General features: G+C 35.3%; 2 protein-coding genes across 2 annotated transcripts in view; one reads left to right on the forward strand and one right to left on the reverse strand.

Moving 5' to 3' along the window:
- Positions 1 to 14,957, forward strand: part of LOC107599024 (sarcoplasmic/endoplasmic reticulum calcium ATPase 2-like) — a 42,846-nt gene extending 27,889 nt beyond the window's left edge. Inside the window, exons 12-19 of the mRNA XM_016290513.1 lie at positions 3,907 to 4,335; positions 5,012 to 5,232; positions 5,307 to 5,509; positions 5,673 to 5,758; positions 10,533 to 10,666; positions 10,773 to 10,890; positions 12,094 to 12,214; positions 14,444 to 14,957. Of these exons, the coding sequence (XP_016145999.1) occupies positions 3,907 to 4,335; positions 5,012 to 5,232; positions 5,307 to 5,509; positions 5,673 to 5,758; positions 10,533 to 10,666; positions 10,773 to 10,890; positions 12,094 to 12,214; positions 14,444 to 14,457 (1,326 nt within the window). The 3' untranslated portion in view covers positions 14,458 to 14,957. The remainder of the gene's footprint in view (positions 1 to 3,906; positions 4,336 to 5,011; positions 5,233 to 5,306; positions 5,510 to 5,672; positions 5,759 to 10,532; positions 10,667 to 10,772; positions 10,891 to 12,093; positions 12,215 to 14,443) is intronic.
- Positions 14,479 to 21,055, reverse strand: part of anapc7 (anaphase promoting complex subunit 7) — an 11,719-nt gene continuing 5,142 nt past the window's right edge. Inside the window, exons 4-11 of the mRNA XM_016290442.1 lie at positions 20,530 to 20,641; positions 20,275 to 20,428; positions 19,205 to 19,347; positions 18,997 to 19,114; positions 18,722 to 18,918; positions 18,259 to 18,483; positions 17,216 to 17,366; positions 14,479 to 15,967 (exon numbers count right to left, since the gene is read on the reverse strand). Of these exons, the coding sequence (XP_016145928.1) occupies positions 15,778 to 15,967; positions 17,216 to 17,366; positions 18,259 to 18,483; positions 18,722 to 18,918; positions 18,997 to 19,114; positions 19,205 to 19,347; positions 20,275 to 20,428; positions 20,530 to 20,641 (1,290 nt within the window). The 3' untranslated portion in view covers positions 14,479 to 15,777. The remainder of the gene's footprint in view (positions 15,968 to 17,215; positions 17,367 to 18,258; positions 18,484 to 18,721; positions 18,919 to 18,996; positions 19,115 to 19,204; positions 19,348 to 20,274; positions 20,429 to 20,529; positions 20,642 to 21,055) is intronic.

Here is a 21,055-nt window from a genome sequence, read left to right on the forward strand (position 1 = left end):
GTTTCGGTATGGTTCGGTATGTGCTATGTTTAGGTAAAAACTATACTGTCAAATTAAAATAAAGAAAATAATAATAATCTATCTAACTACAAGCAACCGCACAAATAAATACAATAGAGTAAAGATACAAATAAAATAAACAGTGATTTTCAGTTTTTTTTAGGTAGGTCTAACATTAGTTTCAGGTACAGAAATTGAATAAAGTAATGAAATGTAAAACAACATTGCATATTTGACTGTATAAATTAAAGATTAATCTTTATTAAAGTTACAAAAGCTATTCAATCAAGAGCAGTGAGTGATTTCTTTGTTGCTGTTTGATTAATATTAAGAAAGTGCTGTCACTTTAAGAGAAAGCACTGATCCAGTGCACTGATACAGTACGTTCAGCCAGCTATGTCTGCTATAGGATACTTACCAAGACAGGTATTTTGACATAATTTTTGTGTGAATTTGTCCATTTAAACACCATACTTCAGAGAAAGCTTAATATTTGCGTGTGTTCTGAGGCACGGATTTGCAGGCTTCGGATGAGCGCACGCACAAATCTTCTCACTGCACGTGTGAGCTCGCGTCCTCTGGCTCTTAAATGTTTAAAGGCAGGGTAAGTGATTTCTGGTAGCCAATGTTGATATTTGAAATCGCCAAAACAAACACGCCCCTACCCCATAAGGGTCTTGCCCCTATTTTGACAGCTCCGCCCCACACATACGAACGCAACCCAGGCAACGATTAGTTCTGTGAAACAAAGCAAAACCAATGTTACACCGTGTCTACATTGGATGTGAACGGCACGGTGCAACAAATCCCCGACAGAAAACAAACTGCTGCCGGGTTCTATTTATGACGTGCTGACACAAATTTCAAATGGTTTTTAACGGTCGTTTGATCGAGTCCAGTGTAGGCAGACTTTAGCTGTTGTAGACACGGTGTTACTCACCTATTGAGAAGAAACAAAGCAACCTCGGCGTCCGATCGCAGGCCTCCGCTCCTTGAGTTTTCTCCAGCGCTGGAAAGCTGATCCGATATTTACACGGATCCTACTTCTTGCCTTATTGTTCCGCAGACGTTTTCCTCTTGTTTTTTTATCCACCATATCTATCTTTCTGTCGCTCGGCTCGGCTAATGTCCGTCCTGTGCACTGAAAGTTCTCTCCTCCACATCACGAGTAGACACGCCCCTTACTGCTGATTGGCTACAAGTTTGATTTGCTATTCGGCCCGAATCAGTTTTCTAAAGCGTTTTTGAAAAATTACATACCCTACCTTTAAACTGGCAAAGTTTAAACGAGTTTAGCTTAAACACGGATATCAACGTGTGCTGTTCAGGTCTCACCTGTGCACGCGCGCTATCAGCAACCGGGTGATGATGGAATAAATGCTCATATTCCAGCATACGGCATTCGCATTGAACAAGAGTGAATGGTTTGTCCACATTTGTTTTTTTCCATCGCTGTTGTTGATGTATTGGGAAGCCAGAATGCGCATCCATCAACAGAAACATGCATTAGCCGAACCCTGTTTGTCTTGCGTGTTATTTATAGCAAACCAATATTACAGATGCGTTGTCAGATTTAAGTTGAACTGCGGTCCTAGATTTAAGTTGAACCGCTGTCCTAGCACGTGGAGAACCGTACGGTTAGATTTTTTTCCTTGAACCGTTCCACCCCTATATGTACTGCAGATTATATATATTTAACAATGTAATAATATTTAGTATTTTCACATCTAGGTGGAAATTTTTTAAATTTGTACTACTGTCTGTTCAAAATAAATGAAAAAAATACAGAGCATAGTAGATTTTTTTTTTCTCCCTGTTGTACCGAAATCGTATCGAACCGTGACCCCCGAACCGAGGTTCGTACCGAACCATGACATCTGTGTACCGTTCCACCCCTACTAGCTTCCTATCTAATAGACTATCAAACTAGTTAACTGTCTAATGAAGTGTTTATTCATCTAGCTAGTTGGCCGTCTAATTACTAGCTAGCTTGTACGCAGCTAACAATTTTTGGTTCCCAGAACGTTTGTTTTTGGTTAACCAGGAAAGTTTTCTTAACGTTCCCAGAACGTTATTCTAACATTCCCATAATGTTATTCTAATGTTCCCCAAACGTTAGTTTTTGGTTCCCAGAACGTTATTCTAACGTTCCCCTAACCTCTTTACTCCGATATGATCAACCCGCTGTATGTCAATAATCATCCAGCACACTCTTATGTCTTGTAACACCATGTTTATTTTTCATGAGGTACCCTCAAAGGTGCACCTTTGTAACTTATCTACCCTTAAAGCATGCATACTTGTATGGTACTAATATGCTCACTTTTAGGGGTATAGTTGCACCTTTGAGGTTACTGCCCCATTAAAGGGCTAAAATATACAATTATAGTATATTTTATTTCTAAAAGTGTAAACAAAAAAGGCCTATGAAATGTTAAAAAAACATGGCTTTAAAATCTAATATTAAGTGAGTATAATTACTGATTATATATTCTTTTAATAATTTAAAAGATCAGTTTAGTTTAGAAGTATTGGTATCGGTATCGATATCAACGATACTGGGCTTAAAAATATCGGTATCGGATCGAAAATAAAATAAGAGGTATCGCCAATCGCTATGTGAAAGACAGGTGAAAGCGCATTTTAATAAATGCTGTATTAAACGAATTTCAGGGCTCTGTATAGGTCATTACACATTAACATCTGAGACGTTTTCATTGGAAAGATAGTTTTACAGGGTTATAAAAATAACCTGAGAATAACCATAAGGGAACATTCTGTATAAGTTATTTTTAAAAAACCACCCTGCAACGTTATGGGAACGTTATTTTATGGTTGCAAAAACATAACCTAAAAATAACCATTAGGGAACGTTCTCTAGAAGTTATTTTTAGGTTATTTAAAAGTAACCACCATGCAACGTTCTGGGAACGTTATTTTATGGTTACAAAAAATATAACCTAAAAAGAACGTTCCCATAACATTAGTATTTGGTTCCCAAAAAAGTAACCAAACGGGATCCAAAATTAGGGAAACGTTCTGTGTTTGCTGGGTATGCTATCTAATAACACATCTAGCTAACTAAAATCTTTGTCCCACTAGCTTTTTGCTGTCTTATAACCGATTTATTCATATAGCTAGTTAACTATCTAATGAAGTATTTTTACCTTTAGCTAGTTACTAGCGGTCTAAATGATCTAACTATTTAGCCATGTAACATCTAGCTCTCTAATAAAGTATATTTGTTTTTTTGGTAGCTTGCCATCTAATAAATTAGATTGTTAAAGATGTAGCTAGATTGATGGTTTTAATCCATTTAGTTAGCTAACTGTTCATTAAACCATTAACCCTTACAAAAAAGAACCATGGGTTTACTACAAATAAAACCAAAAAAACATGATTGCTATAGTTAAACGGTCAAGTTTTTCAGATTGATGGTAACCACATATTAACCATGGTTTTCATGCACTAACCATATTTTAACCATGCTATTTGTAGTAAAACTTTGGTTATACAAATGGTAATCAGTACGCCAAAAAAAAAAGGTTACTACACATTTACTACAATAAACCCATGGTTCATTTTCATCAGTAATGCATAAAGGTATCTAATTAATTATATTTTTGTCTTGCTAGCTAACCCTAGTCTAATAAAATATTGTCTAATAAACCTTTTACTGTCTTGCTAGTTAGCTATCTAATAAAGTATTTAATTAGGTAATTACATCCAGCATCTAATATAATTTTTGTGTGTCTGACTAGCTTTCTATCTAGTATGCAATTTATCTAGCTAGTTAGCTAGATAGTTAAATACTTCACTAGATAGCTATCTAAAAATGTATTTATCCACGGTATCTAATAAAGCATTTTTGTGTCTAGCTAGCTGTCTCCATCAGTTAGCGTCTAGCTAATGGTTATCCACTGTGGAAAGAAACCTACTAACGTTTTTCTTTTCTTTTTTCTTTTTTCCCTTAACTTCCCTCTCCTCCCCACCTGCCAGTCGGATCTGACCTTCGTGGGCTGCGTGGGCATGCTGGATCCTCCTCGTACGGAAGTAGCCGCTTCCATCAAGCTCTGCCGCCACGCCGGCATCCGGGTCATCATGATCACCGGCGACAACAAGGGCACGGCTGTGGCCATCTGCAGACGCATCGGCATCTTCTCAGAGGAAGATGATGTCAACCGCATGGCCTTCACCGGCCGTGAATTCGACGACCTTTCACCTCACGCCCAGCGTGAAGCCGTCATGACTGCCCGCTGCTTTGCACGTGTCGAGCCTTCACACAAGTCCAAGATTGTGGAGTTCCTGCAGGGCTTTGACGAGATCACTGCCATGGTAGGCAGCCATATGGTGTTAAAGGGATAGTTGCCCCAAAAATAAAAAGTCAATAAAGTCACCCTCATGTCTTTCCAAACCCGTAAGAACTTCGTTCATCTTCGGAAGATAAATTAAGATATTTCTGATGAAATCCAAGAGTTTTCTGACCCTGCATAGACCGCAACAAAACTACCACGTTCAAGGCCCAGAAAGGTAGTAAGGACATCATTAAAATAGTCCATGTGACATCAGTGGTTCAACCGTAATTTTTATGAAGCTTTGAGGAAGAAATCAAAAATAATGACTTTATTCAACAATATGTGTCGAAGACTGACATGGAAGAGAAGAAATTGTTGAATAAAGTCATTATTTTTGTTTTCTTTGCCCACAAAAATTCTTGTAGCTTCATTAAATTACGGTTGAACCACTGATGTTACATGTTACCGATGTCCTTACTACCTTTCTGGGCCTGGAACGTGGCAGTACTGTTGCTGTCTATGCAGGGTCAGAAAGCTCTTGGATTTTATCAAAAATACCTTAATTGTGTTCTGAAGATGAACCAAGGTCTTGCGGGTTTGGAACTATATGAGGGTGAGTAATTAATGACAGAATTTTTGGACAAACTATCCCTTTAATGGATGCAACACAACTGCGTTTGATTGTCCTGTTTGGCTGAGCGGTTGTGTCTCTGCAGACAGGAGATGGCGTGAACGATGCCCCTGCCCTGAAGAAGGCAGAGATTGGCATCGCCATGGGCTCTGGCACTGCCGTGGCCAAGACAGCCTCGGAGATGGTTCTCGCTGATGACAACTTTTCCACCATTGTGGCCGCCGTTGAGGAAGGCAGAGCTATCTACAACAACATGAAGCAGTTCATCCGCTACCTCATCTCCTCCAACGTGGGCGAGGTCGTCTGGTCAGTCCGGTTGTGGTTTTCAGTTCGGTTTCATTTGGTTTTGTCTGTTACTGATATACTGGACTCCTCTGCAGTATCTTCCTCACTGCTGCGTTGGGTTTCCCTGAGGCCCTAATTCCCGTCCAGCTGCTGTGGGTGAACCTGGTGACTGATGGTCTTCCCGCCACCGCTCTGGGCTTCAACCCTCCTGACCTGGACATCATGAACAAGCCCCCCCGCAACGCCAAGGAGCCGCTCATCTCTGGATGGCTCTTTTTCAGATACTTGGCCATCGGCTGTGAGTCACAAACATGATTAGTGTAGCCTAGTGGCTGTGATTTAATTTTTTTTTTTTTTTATTATTTGCTTATGTACATTTTTCTAGCTTGTCCCCTAATAATGTATCCAGTCTTGCTGGTCTGTTAAGTGTTGTGTTATCTCATGTGTGTTGTGTTTCTCAGGTTATGTGGGTGCTGCGACTGTAGGAGCTGCAGCCTGGTGGTTCATTTCTGCTGATGATGGTCCAATGATCACATTTTACCAGCTGGTATAGATCTCGGTTTTTAAATAAATGTAATTTGTGTGACTAAATCTATAGCCCTAAGTCTGATACAATAGCATATACTGTAAATGCTCAGTTTTTCCACATCAAAACTAGACTTGCATTACATTTTTGTCATTATTCAAAAAAAAAAAATGGTTTGATATTTAAATAAATTGTTTGACAATTAAACAACTGACCTATCTTTGACAGATTGCAGCTTCTGCTTTTCTGGAATAGAAAAAAAAAAGTTATAAAAGAACAATTTATATGAAATATATTTTTTCTTTTATTGTAACAATGTAAAAGTCTTAAATGTCTCTTGGGATATATAAATATCCCAAGAGACAGTTAAGACTTTTACGTGTGTGCATATTTATTTATTTTATTTATTTTTAGATCATTTTGTTTTTTTTGAGATTTGTAATTTTGTAGGTATGTCAAATTTTTAGTGCTGTCAAAATTAGCACGTTAACGCAGGCGATTAATTTTTTCAGTTTAATAAATAGATCATAAATAATAGACAATAAATAGACTAGACTAAAAAATGTTTATGCAATTAACGCAGGGGCGGAGCTAGGGTTTGCCAACCCACTCACAACTGCTGCATTTGTTTTTTTTTTTTTTTTTTTGTCAAGAAGTGCATTTATTCAGTCGCAGAACGTCAAAAGAGGTGCGAGTCAAACGAGTGCGGAAATGGTACTGTTCTCGCAGCACGTTCTCTTCAATTGCACGCACAAAGGCGCTGGTGCGCGCTATACCCTGTATCTTTTCATATCAAAGCGTGAATGAAACTACGTGCATGCAGTGTCATGGTCAGTTAGGGCATGAAGTTACCAAAAAGCCCATTAAAGCTGCCTTAAAACAGTGCATGCATTTAATATATTATATATGAGTTACATTAAGAACATGTCTCTGAAATGGTTTTCAAAATTGTCCTGGAGCAGCCCAGCACTGTCTCCCTCATCTAACACACCCGATTCAACTCATCAGCTCATTAGTAGAGACATTAAGACCTGAAGTGGGTCAGAAAAGGTAAAGAGAGTTGAGAGAAAATACAATGCGTGCAGGTCCACGTCACATTCAGCAGCGGCAGCTCTTAAAGAAACAGCACCCAAAACAACCTAATAACTAGCTGCCGTGATGTCTGTTGTTAATCAAAGAAAAAAGAGAGAATCAATAACTTTTATAGCTTTAAAGGTATACTCCACCCCAAAATGAAAATGTTGTCAATCACTTACCCCCATGTCGTTCCAAACCCGTAAAAGCTTCAGTCGTCTTCGGAACACAATTTAAGATATTTTGGATGAAAACCGGGAGGCTTGTGACTGTCCCATTGACTGCCAAGTAAATTATACTGTCAAGGTCCAGAAAAGTATAAAAGACATCGTCAGAATAGTCCATCTGCCACCACCTTTCATCCAAAATATCTTAAATTGTGTTCCAAAGACAAATTAAGCTTTTACGGGTTTGGAACGACATGGGGGTAAGTGATTAATTACAACATTTTCATTTTGGGGTGGAGTATCCCTTTACGGATTCATCTATATTTTAATTTAGAATTTATTAGTTTGATAACTTAAATTTCAATTTCTATATATTTCTGATGAAGGGCACAGGTAAATATGGCATGTATTATAATGGGTTTATGTGAAGATTGTTTTAAGTTCACTTAAATTAGAAGTAATTTTTTAAAGTCTAATAATTGTTAAAATCGATAGCTCTCAATTATACTGTAATGTTGAATGGCTATAGTCGATGGTTAAATATTAGGGTGAGTATTATCAGTGATACTGGCCTTCAGTCACAAAAAAGATGCCATTAAACAAATATTAAAAATACTGTCTATGTTGTTTCTACATTAATTTGAAGATTGAATGTAAAATTATTGCAATATAGAAGTATATTTAAAAACTTTAATGTTAGGTGGGATTAATCACGATTAATTTCAGAAAATGTGCGATTTAATTAGTAAAAAAGATTTATCGATTGCCAACAACACTAATAATTTTATGTATTTAATAATAATAATATGAATTTATTTATTAGCTTAGGGCATTTACTAATACTATCTATCTATCTATCTATATATATATATGATTTATTATAATATCATAGTTTTATTATCATAGAAAAATATTTTTAAAAATAATTTTCTAATAAGTAGTAGTAGTTGTATCATAGAAATCAAAGTTATTTTAAAATTTGTTTAAAATGAGTCATTTATCATGTCTGTGATGCATTTAATATTTATTTTTATATTTTTCATAATGCTTAATTCATTTCAGTTATATTTTTTAAATATAAATGAATAAAAATAGAGATTTATTTTATATATATATATATGTATGTATGTGTATGATTTTCTAAAAATCTATATAAAATATAATAATAATAGCTATTATTATTGTTGTTTTTATATATAAATGAATAATAAATATAGATTTCTATATATATATATATATATATATATATATATATATATATATATATATATATATATATATATATATACATATATATACAGTTCTCTTCAATTGCACGCACAAAGGCGCTGGTGCGCGCTATACCCTGTATCTTTTCATATCAAAGCGTGAATGAAACTACGTGCATGCAGTGTCATGGTCAGTTAGGGCATGAAGTTACCAAAAAGCCCATTAAAGCTGCCTTAAAACAGTGCATGCATTTAATATATTATATATGAGTTACATTAAGAACATGTCTCTGAAATGGTTTTCAAAATTGTCCTGGAGCAGCCCAGCACTGTCTCCCTCATCTAACACACCCGATTCAACTCATCAGCTCATTAGTAGAGACATTAAGACCTGAAGTGGGTCAGAAAAGGTAAAGAGAGTTGAGAGAAAATACAATGCGTGCAGGTCCACGTCACATTCAGCAGCGGCAGCTCTTAAAGAAACAGCACCCAAAACAACCTAATAACTAGCTGCCGTGATGTCTGTTGTTAATCAAAGAAAAAAGAGAGAATCAATAACTTTTATAGCTTTAAAGGTATACTCCACCCCAAAATGAAAATGTTGTCAATCACTTACCCCCATGTCGTTCCAAACCCGTAAAAGCTTCAGTCGTCTTCGGAACACAATTTAAGATATTTTGGATGAAAACCGGGAGGCTATTCAGCAGCGGCAGCTCTTAAAGAAACAGCACCCAAAACAACCTAATAACTAGCTGCCGTGATGTCTGTTGTTAATCAAAGAAAAAAGAGAGAATCAATAACTTTTATAGCTTTAAAGGTATACTCCACCCCAAAATGAAAATGTTGTCAATCACTTACCCCCATGTCGTTCCAAACCCGTAAAAGCTTCAGTCGTCTTCGGAACACAATTTAAGATATTTTGGATGAAAACCGGGAGGCTTGTGACTGTCCCATTGACTGCCAAGTAAATTATACTGTCAAGGTCCAGAAAAGTATAAAAGACATCGTCAGAATAGTCCATCTGCCACCACCTTTCATCCAAAATATCTTAAATTGTGTTCCAAAGACAAATTAAGCTTTTACGGGTTTGGAACGACATGGGGGTAAGTGATTAATTACAACATTTTCATTTTGGGGTGGAGTATCCCTTTACGGATTCATCTATATTTTAATTTAGAATTTATTAGTTTGATAACTTAAATTTCAATTTCTATATATTTCTGATGAAGGGCACAGGTAAATATGGCATGTATTATAATGGGTTTATGTGAAGATTGTTTTAAGTTCACTTAAATTAGAAGTAATTTTTTAAAGTCTAATAATTGTTAAAATCGATAGCTCTCAATTATACTGTAATGTTGAATGGCTATAGTCGATGGTTAAATATTAGGGTGAGTATTATCAGTGATACTGGCCTTCAGTCACAAAAAAGATGCCATTAAACAAATATTAAAAATACTGTCTATGTTGTTTCTACATTAATTTGAAGATTGAATGTAAAATTATTGCAATATAGAAGTATATTTAAAAACTTTAATGTTAGGTGGGATTAATCACGATTAATTTCAGAAAATGTGCGATTTAATTAGTAAAAAAGATTTATCGATTGCCAACAACACTAATAATTTTATGTATTTAATAATAATAATATGAATTTATTTATTAGCTTAGGGCATTTACTAATACTATCTATCTATCTATCTATATATATATATGATTTATTATAATATCATAGTTTTATTATCATAGAAAAATATTTTTAAAAATAATTTTCTAATAAGTAGTAGTAGTTGTATCATAGAAATCAAAGTTATTTTAAAATTTGTTTAAAATGAGTCATTTATCATGTCTGTGATGCATTTAATATTTATTTTTATATTTTTCATAATGCTTAATTCATTTCAGTTATATTTTTTAAATATAAATGAATAAAAATAGAGATTTATTTTATATATATATATATGTATGTATGTGTATGATTTTCTAAAAATCTATATAAAATATAATAATAATAGCTATTATTATTGTTGTTTTTATATATAAATGAATAATAAATATAGATTTCTATATATATATATATATATATATATATATATATTTGAATTTCACTTAGAATCTATACAAATAGAATATAATAATTAGCTATTATATTTTTTGTAAATATTTTTAATAAAGAAATTTAAATGTAAATATTTAATAGTTTTGTTATACAAAGAGAATTGTTGTTGTTAAGTGTAATTTATTCACATAATTATGTAAGTCATATTTATTTTGAATTTGATTATGTTGTTGTTGTTGTTGTTGTAGTAGTAGTAACTAAGCATGTATTGTCTCTTGTCCTCTCAGAATCATTTCCTGCAGTGTTCTCCTGATAATCCTGACTTCCAGGATCTGGATTGCCACGTGTTCGAGTCTCCCTACCCCATGACCATGGCCCTGTCTGTGCTGGTCACCATCGAGATGTGTAACGCCCTCAACAGGTCAGCCAGCATCCACCTCACATCCAGACTCACGCATGGCAGTGATTAAAAACAAGCGTTGTGTTGGTGTTGAACCAATGTAAACATGTTTATTTTTGTCCTGCAGTCTGTCAGAGAATCAGTCTCTGCTGCGCATGCCTCCCTGGGAGAACATCTGGCTGCTGGGAGCCATCTGCCTCTCCATGTCTCTGCATTTCCTCATCCTCTACGTAGACCCGCTGCCGGTACGGCACCCTTAACACTACAGATCATTAAGTGCTCTATGAAGATGAGGATGTCAAAAATAATCTTGGGGCCCAGAAAACAAATATATCTGTAATGGAACGTTTATTTCTCTACTACTGCTCCACACAAACTCTGAATGTAGACCCAGTCTGTACTCCAGGTTCACTTTCACATGAATCCAAACATATTATACTACAATTCTAAATGGTTCAATTAACAGTTTTGTGGACTATTGACAAACTTTCTATTGATTTGAAAACTATTGTCAACTACACGTTACTTATTTTATGTGTGTGTGTGTGTGTGTGTGTGTGCATACTGCATAAAATGATAAAATTATAAAAATAAATATTAAATAAGTGACAGACGTAAGTGTTATTTAAAAATAACATTAATTTCTGATACTGATATATATATTATATATATATATATATATACAATATATATTATATATATATATATATATATATATATAAATACCTAAAATACTTTTTAACTTTGAGAATTATTAAAAAAAAATTATAGTTCAAATCAAATTATTTAGAATCATTCTATATTATAGAATGTTCTTTTTTCAAATTCACGCACGAATTGCATGTATTCTGACAGCGCTGCATCAGGGCGCGAGGAAAATCTGCACTGAAACCGTGTTACATGCAACAAACATCTTCCCAAATACGTAATCATTTATAAATCTGTTTAAAAAAAAGAATCATAACATAAAAGAATCATCATTTATAAATCAACAAAAAGAAGCACCGAGATCTTCGTGCGGGTTTCCGCCAAAATAAAAGCAGAGAAAAAGCAACTCCATCAACATTCATAATTGTTAGTATTGTAATTTTACTGTTGTTCTGTAAAATAAAATAAAAAACTTAAGACAATAATAATAACACAAATACTGTATTTGGCCCTCGGCCCACTGTTTCATTTTGTTCGGCTTCGGCCAAGAATTTTCATTTTGGTTCATCCCTAGTGTGGACATGTTATTGCTTTACTTGTATGCTTATTTATATTATATCAATAATAGATATCATATTTAATAAATAGTTTATTCAATAAAATAGTTATTGTTTATTAAATATTTAATTGAAGGCCATAGGCTGTTTGTGCACTGGTGTGTGTGTGTGTGTGTGAAAGCCTTGGTGTCACTCCTCGTTTCATTCCATATTTTCTTTGCTTCACCCTCTGCTGTTCCTCAGGTCATCTTCCAGATCACCGCTCTGAACGTGACCCAGTGGCTGATAGTGCTGAAGATCTCGTTGCCTGTCATCCTCCTGGACGAGCTGCTCAAATTCATCGCAAGGAACTACCTGGATCCCGGTAAAGACCTGGACCAGGAGCCCGACAAGAGAGGCTGGTCCCTCTCTGCATGCACTGAGGGCATCTCCTGGCCCTTCGTAGCTCTGACACTCCCTCTAGTGGTGTGGCTGTATGGCACAGACACTAACATAACCCAGCAGCTCTGGTCCTCCTGACTGATCCCAGAGCTGCCGTCAAGCTAACACATGACTCCAAATAACCAGAGAAGAAACATTAACAAGGAACAACAGTCACCCGTTCACATTTGCACATGCATTTAAGCCTTGTTTAAATTTTAAATTTAATGTGTGTATATATAATGTTAATCTTCATATTGTTGTCAGAAAATAGTATGTTCCTTTTTTTATCATTCCATTTTAAAGGGGTCATCGGATGCAAAATTCACTTTTCAAGTTGTTTGAACATAAATGTATGTTGGAAGTGTGTGTACCTATTTTAAAATCCCCTTTCTCAAACCAGGCTGTTCTGAGATTCCTGTCAGAATGACGTAGTTCTGTACAGGCCCCGCCCACGATAGTTTGATTGACAGTAGCGTTTCAGCACAGACTGGACTGGTGTCTTACCTTAGCTCCGCCCTGAGTGACTGTCATCAGTCCGCCATTGTGTTGACTCTGGTGCAGGGGAAGACAAGATGTCTCCGATTAAGCGATTGAGGTGCTTTATTGTTGGATGTAATAATGAATATAGCAATCATCATTTACTCCCGACATCTGAGCTGCTGAAGACGCCGAGGATTAACCTTACTTTCGCTTTGAAGTGAATGCGCCACTCCCGATCAACGTAAATGCTTCTATGTTCGCGCGAATCATTCGTGATCCAGCCTCATCTACAGAAGAAGCAAGTATAAGGGTTTTTTATGAATCTTTGCAAATCACCTTTCCTAATAATGCGCTAATTGGCAAGTTTCACAATGAATGCGGCTAAAATAAACCGTTTCTCTGAGAGCAGCTAGGAAGAGAGGGGCGGGGCCAGCAGAGCTCATTAACATTTAAAGCAACATGGACTATAATGGCTTGTTAAAAACAACTGATTTTGACTGGTTAAAATTTCTCAATGTTGGTGTAAAAAACACCTTTTTAAACCTAAGTATGTTATAGACTTTTAATTAAGACCCTAAAGAATCATATCAACTTGTGCAAAATGAGCATCCGATGATCCCTTTAAGTACTTCTTTTTTTTTCTTATTAAAGTTGTATATTTTCTCAGGTCCCCTTATAGCCTTTTTTGGAAGCTTAAAGTGAGGAGATGCAATATTTATCAGATTGCTTTGGATATTTTTGGCTCGAAGCTCTGAGATGTCTTTAGCATTTTGAATCCGCTGGGCCGTAAAGAGCGAATGCGCGTTTGGGTAATATTTAAATGTTTTCCACTGTAACGTCAGCCGTGTCGTTTATGTTTGCTTTCCTCGCTTGAAGCAAAATGATTTCCTCTCTGTGTTAAGTAGATTGCAGCTACCTCAGTTCCGTCGGTTGCTTTCTTAGTACCCGTTTACTGACTTAATTTTTAATTTTTTTATTTTGCTCCATAGAGGACTAGCCAAATGCACTAGTTCCCTCGTACAAAAACTTTAGCTGTTCACAGCTTTATTTTATTAATGCTTAAGTAAAAAAAAATGAAACTTGCTTTGTGCAAATCCTATGAAGATGTTTACTTTTTCATGTCCTGGATGTATTTATAGGGACAGCGTAGTGATATAATATAGATGAATTATTTTTACTGTAATGTGTATATGTACTGTATATACTAGGTTCTGAGTAAATGAACGGAGCACAATTGATCCCTTTTTTGTATTATAATATCTAGGTTGAATAGTGGGATTAAAACTCTGACATTAATACACATGACCTCTTTGAATCTATAAATGGCACAATTTATTCTCTTGGAGGTCATATTTTTTTTTCTTCCTTTTTAGTGTCTTATTTCAGGTGGCCAACAGACATGCATGACTAAATTTGCTGTATTGAAACTAATTTTGTCCTGTGTGTATCAGCGAGTGCGTACTGCTCACATAATACACCATCACAACCTTGTGTTTGTTTGACTGATGTAATACATTACACACAGTTATGTGCATTTGCTTCTACAGGAACTACATGTAACTCGTTAAAGACGCTTTTAATCATGTCTAACTATGGTGGCATGGCATCACATTTACAGTATCTGTCTGTTTTCTTTATTTGTTTGCTCAAACGTGTCTTTATTTTTCCATCTCTCTCTCTCTCTCTCTAGCTCGGGATGATTAAGCCGATCCGCTCTCTGTATTCCTTGCAGAAGCTGTGAGGTTTTTGTGACTTTAGTGCATGTTGTTTTCAGCAGCTCCACACATCTTTCTAGGCCTGCATGTCAACTGTGCTAAAAAACCCAAGCATTTGCGTCATTAGTTTAGAAGCTCAAGCATTAGGAGTGGAAAAAAATGATTTGAGACCCAGTGAAATTTGAAAATACTCTTAAAATGTAACATTACAGCAGTTTTCATGGTGCATGTCCCCTTATGTTAGAAACTTTTGTATAGCACTGCAATATTTGAAAAGAAAAGTAATTAGTGAAAAAACTGATTGTTATTGTTGCTTTGCACAGGGATGTGCAATATGTTTTAAAGCAGGTGTTAGGTATGTGTGTGTGTGACATTGAGAGACAGGCGGTCTTTTCCAGCAGTTGCCATGGAAATGGAGGGCGGGTGCTGCCGAATCAGTGTTGTAATTATCACAATGACTTGTGGTTAATAAAATGATGTTACATGGTTGCGCTGCTCTTTCTTTACCCTGTGACAACGCTTGATTTATTTTGTATTAGGAAAGGAAAAGTGATCTTTTGTTTAGTGAATACATCAAGATTTTTCATGCCATGATTTTAATTCCAAAACATTTAAAAATAGTCTTATTTACAACAATATAGAAACATTAATAGAAGACAAACACTGAAAAAAAATGCACTTAGGGCTACAGAAATTAATGACGGCATCGCTTACATGCTCCGTTAAATGTCACAAAACTTAGTCAAGAACATGTCTGGGTTATATTCAGACCAAAATAAAAATTAAAAAGTAAATAAAAAAACACTTTTGCATAATACAAAAATTAAAGCAAAAAAAAAAAACCCGCACTGCATTATCTTAATGGAAACCACCACTTTGAATAAATGTAAAATAACATTGCAGTAAAGAAAATGGCTGAAATGTGCTAATGTGAAAAATTCCTAACAGGAACACAAAGCATTTTCTTTTTGATTTTGGTGTGCAATATGACTTTGACATGTTTATTACACACAAGATCAGAGAGAGAGAGAGAAAAAAGATTTTGTGGGATCGTGGTTCATTAAAAGATGCGTCTTTAACAATCATCACTTTTACTGGGGGGAAAAAAGCTCAGAGCATGCCAAATAAACTACAGGTTTGACACCTTAATGAAAAAAAAAAAATAAGCAGAGTTGCCTAGTCCTGTACTTGGCCCAAAACAGCAAACTTGAAACCCACGATGTTTAACTACTGTTAGAAAATACATTAAGAGTGCATCATTTGTGTAATTAGTGCTGAAGCTCAAGAGTCTGTTAGCGAGTGCTGAGGGTCACTGCATGCCGAACCACTGCTCCTGATCGGCCCACTGCGCCGCCTCGCTGTCACTGCCCTCCAGATCTCCCTCCTCCCCGCTGCCCTCCATATCGTCCCCGTCCAGCTCCACCGTGGCGTCTGTGGGACTCTCCTCCTTCTCCATCTTCTGCATACCCTCCAGAGACTTCTGGTCATTCGGATCGAGGCTACAGAAGAGGAATAGAACAGTCAGTTCTGCTCAACTCTAATGTTTAAGACTGTACCGTACAGCAGTGGCGTAGCCATCATTTCAGAAGTGAGGGGGACAGAAATGTTATATATACAGTGGGTACGGAAAGTATTCAGAACTGAGCTATTGGGGGAGAAGAGCCTTGGTGAGAGAGGTAAAGAAGAACCCAAAGATTACTGTGGCTGAGCTCCAGAGATGCAGTCGGGAGATGGAAGAAAGTTGTAGAAAGTCAACCATCACTGCAGCCCTCCACCAGTCGGGGGTTTATGGCAGAGTGGCCCGACGGAAGCCTCTCCTCAGTGCAAGACACATGAAAGCCCGCATGGAGTTTGCTAAAAAACACCTGAAGGACTCCAAGATGGTGAGAAATAAGATTCTCTGGTCTGATGAGACCAAGATAGAACTTTTTGGCCTTAATTCTAAGCGGTCAGAATGATTTCTGAAGGATAGTGTGACTGGAGTAATGATGCAAAAAATTTACCTTTGAAATTACTATAAATTACATTTTTAAATATATTAAAATAGAAAACAGTTATTTGAAATAGCTTAGTAAAAATATTTCAAAATTGTACTGTTTTGCTTTACTTTGGATTTGACTGGTAGTGTATAGTCAACTTTAATTTTTCTTTCATTTCTAGTTTTTAATTGGCTTAGAAATCAGATGACTGCTGGACAATAACCAATAATAATGATTTGTTTATATACTACAAACACTTTTTTATTACATAATAAGGTAGAATAGTTTCAATACTGTAATAAATGCTATGTCAGTTAGCACTGCATTGTTCATATACTTTATTTATTAGCTGGAGATGACTTGACAAACACAAATAAAGCATATATTGTCGCAATCGTATGTTTAATGTCTTCATGTTTCCAAACGTTTCTGTTTTTCTGAAAACAACTGTTTTCATACAGCCATAGCTGGACGCTTTTGTCCATATTAGGAATTTCCTCATACAACTTTCTGCGCGAGAGCACCCTCCGGCTTCAAGTATGAATGAAACATACACTGCACGAGTTTGTTTAGCGCTCCGTGATGTTCATCTCACCTTATTCTTATGTCTCTTTGAATTAAATCTATATTTAGTCACACCGGCTCTTGAAAACCTCTATGCGAACACACTTGGCCGAAAAAGTGCGGGTGACGAATTTACGTGATATTAAAAGTGGGGGGTAACTTTTCGTAATCTACGCCCCTGCCGTACAGTGTAGATGACGTTACCTTAGCGCTATACTGTACTGGTCCATGGCCTCCTGATAGTCATTAACAGCTACAAGAAAATCCCCCAGCATCCTGTGCAGCACGCAGTCGCTCTGATTGGCTAATGTGTTCCGTAGAAGTGCTATTCCTTCCTCATACTTCTGTTCTCGACCTGTAATGAAAATGATTTAGGCATTACATAGCATTACACCAAAATATATGCTTTTGAAGCTTAAGTCAAGAGAATAACAACAATTTGTTTTATTTCATAACTACCTTTCATAACAGTTAATGAACAACAACAAAAATAATAAACGATATAATGAAAATAGAAAAACAAATACATAAAAATAAATTACTACTTCTACTACTAAATAAATAAAATGTATAATAATTATATTATTTAAAAAATAAAACAATTTATAATAATAATGATTAATGGAAAAACAAATAAAAAATTGCTACTACTACTACTACTACTACTACTAGTAATAAAATAACAACAAATCATTATTTATTACACATTTAAAAAAATAATAAATAGAAGAATAAATAAGTAATAATAACTAGAAAAGTATAAAATAATAATATAATTAATAATTAGGAAATAATATAAATACAAAAGAAATAATTTAATTACTAAATAAAAAGAAATAAGTAATAATAACATGAAATAGAAAAATAAATAACAATAATTTAATAATAATAAATTATAATTAATTAAAATAATAAAATAAAAATTTTATAAAAGTAAAAATATGAAATAATGTAATTAATATGATAACTAGTGAAGAAAATATAATACTAATTTAATAAAAACAATAATGACAACAATGATAATTTTATAATAATAATAATAAATACAATAAATTATAATTATTAATTACTATTATTATTTATAATACATTAATTATAATAAATTATTAAATCATAATACATTAACAACAACAACAATAATAATAATAATAATATAGAAAAATCGAATAAAATAAATCATAATAAAATAATATATTATGAGCACAGTTTACGATTAACATAGAAAGGCGTGTGAATTTTTGACATACTGAGGAGCTCTGCTTTCTTCACGACAGCTTTGATATAGTCGGGCCTCTGAGCGAGGGCTTTGTCCAGCAGAGTCTTGGCCTTCTCCTGGGTCATGGGATCTTCCAGACACACTGTGGCCAGGATGGTGAGGGTTTGGGCGTTCGCTCCCAGGGTCTTGTAAATATTGTTGGCCATTCCCATAGCCTCCCGGATACCATTAGAGGCAAGATAGCAGTCAATCAGACCTGAAAACAAAGGACGTATCACTCTGAGACAACAGAAAATGATTATGGGCTTTGTCTAACCTTCATAAAACAGGACAGACTGAATACAAGAACACAATAGAGTAACTAGCAGCTATTCAGCAACTAAATAGGCTAAAATCTTTTATTGCACAAAAATATCACGACCTTCCTAAAAACCTACAAAATACGCATAATAGCTGGAAATGATTATTTCTATTATCATGAAAGTCTTTCTTACCTTCATAGCAGTCCAGACGACAGGGCGCCAGTCTCATGGCTTCTCTGAAGTGTATGATGGCTTCCTGCACTCGGCCCATGTTCCTCAGCGCCACCCCCTTCAGGAGCAGCGCCTGCACACTGTTGCTGTTCAGCTGGATGGCTTTAGCTCCCAGATACAGTGCGCGAGAGTACCGCTTACTGTAGAAACTGTGACATCTGTGGAAAACATAAGAGCTTTCAGTAGCTTTTGATTCTGAAAACGTTTCAGACGCATTAGGAGAAGGTCAAACTCACCCAGATATGACCCAGGGCTCAGCATGCTGGTCGGATATGTTGAACAGCCGTCCTCCGAGAACCTCCACATCTTCCAGATGACCCTCCCTGGCCATCAGATAGCCGTATACATCCATACCTGCAAAACAGCATGATAATTTCATTCAAACCAACAAGAATCATAAAGCAGTGTATCTAGATTGCTGAAGGATTGGTTAATGCCATGCACCTTTGATCAGGTAGGGGTCAAGCATCTGTGCTTGCTCAAACTTCAAGATGGAGTTCTTGGTGTCTCCAGCCCTGAAGTACACATCCGCCAGAGTGACTAAAAGATCAACATTATCCCTCAAGAGTGACTTCTTCTCCAAAGAGCTGAGGAGAGATAAACAAGGACTATAGACATGAATGAGTCCTCACACTGTGCAGAGGTGGGCAACTATTTTTTGTTGCTATTTTTGTATAAAAAAAAGAAAAAAGTAATAGTTAATGGAAATAAAGCTGACATAAAAATAAAATAATATATAAGATTAAAATTTAAACTTTAAAAAAAAAACTAAAATGAAAATGAAATGTTGCCTTGGCAAGTAACTGAAATATAATAAGTTTAAGTTGGAGTACTAAAATGACTGAAAACTGAAATTAAAAAGAAATTGAAAATTTTAAAAATAAAAATGACAAATGTATAAAATTACTATAACTTAATATTTCAAAGAAAACCAAAAAAATCTAAAAATAAAAGCCAATTCAAAATATTATTAAATATTATCATAGCATTCAAATAATACAACAACACTGAATCTAATTTATTCTAATTAATCTAAATTTCTAATCATTGGTACTATTAAATAAATCTATTAAAAATTGGAAATTGAAATAAAGCTGATATAAAATCAAATATATATATTAGATGAAAACTGAAAATACATTTAGTATTGAAATGAGTGAAAATGAAATAAAAAAGCGAGACAGAGAAATAAATAGAAATATAAAGAATAATAATAATAATAATAAAATGACAAAACTGCATAATATTAATAAAACCTCAAATTAAAAAGAAAAAAATAGATGCATACAATAGATAGATAGATAAATTACAGACAATAGATACAATAGATAAATACTAATAAATATTACAAATGCATATAAATAATACAGTAACACTGGATCTAATCTTTTTTGATGACAGTGGTGGCTAATAATGAAGTTACACAATTATTATTAAAGAAAACAAATATATAAAACATTTATTAATATAAAGATTACTACAAAAATATTTTACTGATAGTGTCCTATCCTCACCAGATAGTGTTGATGGCTCTCTGATTGTCTCCTCCATGTATGAAAGCATGTGCTTTAATCCAGACAGACAGCCAATCAAGATTCGGGATGCTCTGAATCACGTCCATCGTGATGGAAGCGACCTCTGCCCCCTTCACCGACAGAGACAAAAGCCCTGCAGCGGACCAGACAGGACTGAGCTTTAATGTTGGGTTCAGACAAAACAAAAAAGCACAAGATGCAGCATCACAGGAACACCGCTGTATTCTTACTGACCAATAATAGCATCAAGAGCCAGAGGACACTGTCTCAACACTTCCTTATAGCTGGTTACAGCTGAACGCTCCTGACCTGCCTTTCTGTAAAGATTCGCCAGCATCATGTTGATCTGGAATTCAAGACAATTAAACAAAGTGTTATGTTAATGATTCACACACACACACACACACACACACACACACACACACACACACACACACACACAGGTTTACATTTGTGAAAAGTGGGGACATCCCATAGGCGTAATGGTTTTTCTACTGTACAGACCGTATATTCTATTGCCCTACACCAACCCTACCCCTTACAGGAAACTTTGTGCTAGTTCAGATTTTCAATACACTCCATTCTGTGTGATTTATAAGCATTTTGAAAAGTGGGGACATGGGGTAATGTCCTGAAAAGTCACCTTCTCCTTGTAATACCTGTCATACCTTTGTCATTATACAAATTGATGTCCTCATTTGTCACAAAAACGTGCACACACACACACACACACACACACACACACACACACACACATATA

Source organism: Sinocyclocheilus grahami, unplaced genomic scaffold, assembly GCF_001515645.1.
Source record: "Sinocyclocheilus grahami isolate Dianchi unplaced genomic scaffold, SAMN03320097.WGS_v1.1 scaffold259.1, whole genome shotgun sequence".
Lineage (NCBI taxonomy): Eukaryota > Metazoa > Chordata > Actinopteri > Cypriniformes > Cyprinidae > Sinocyclocheilus > Sinocyclocheilus grahami.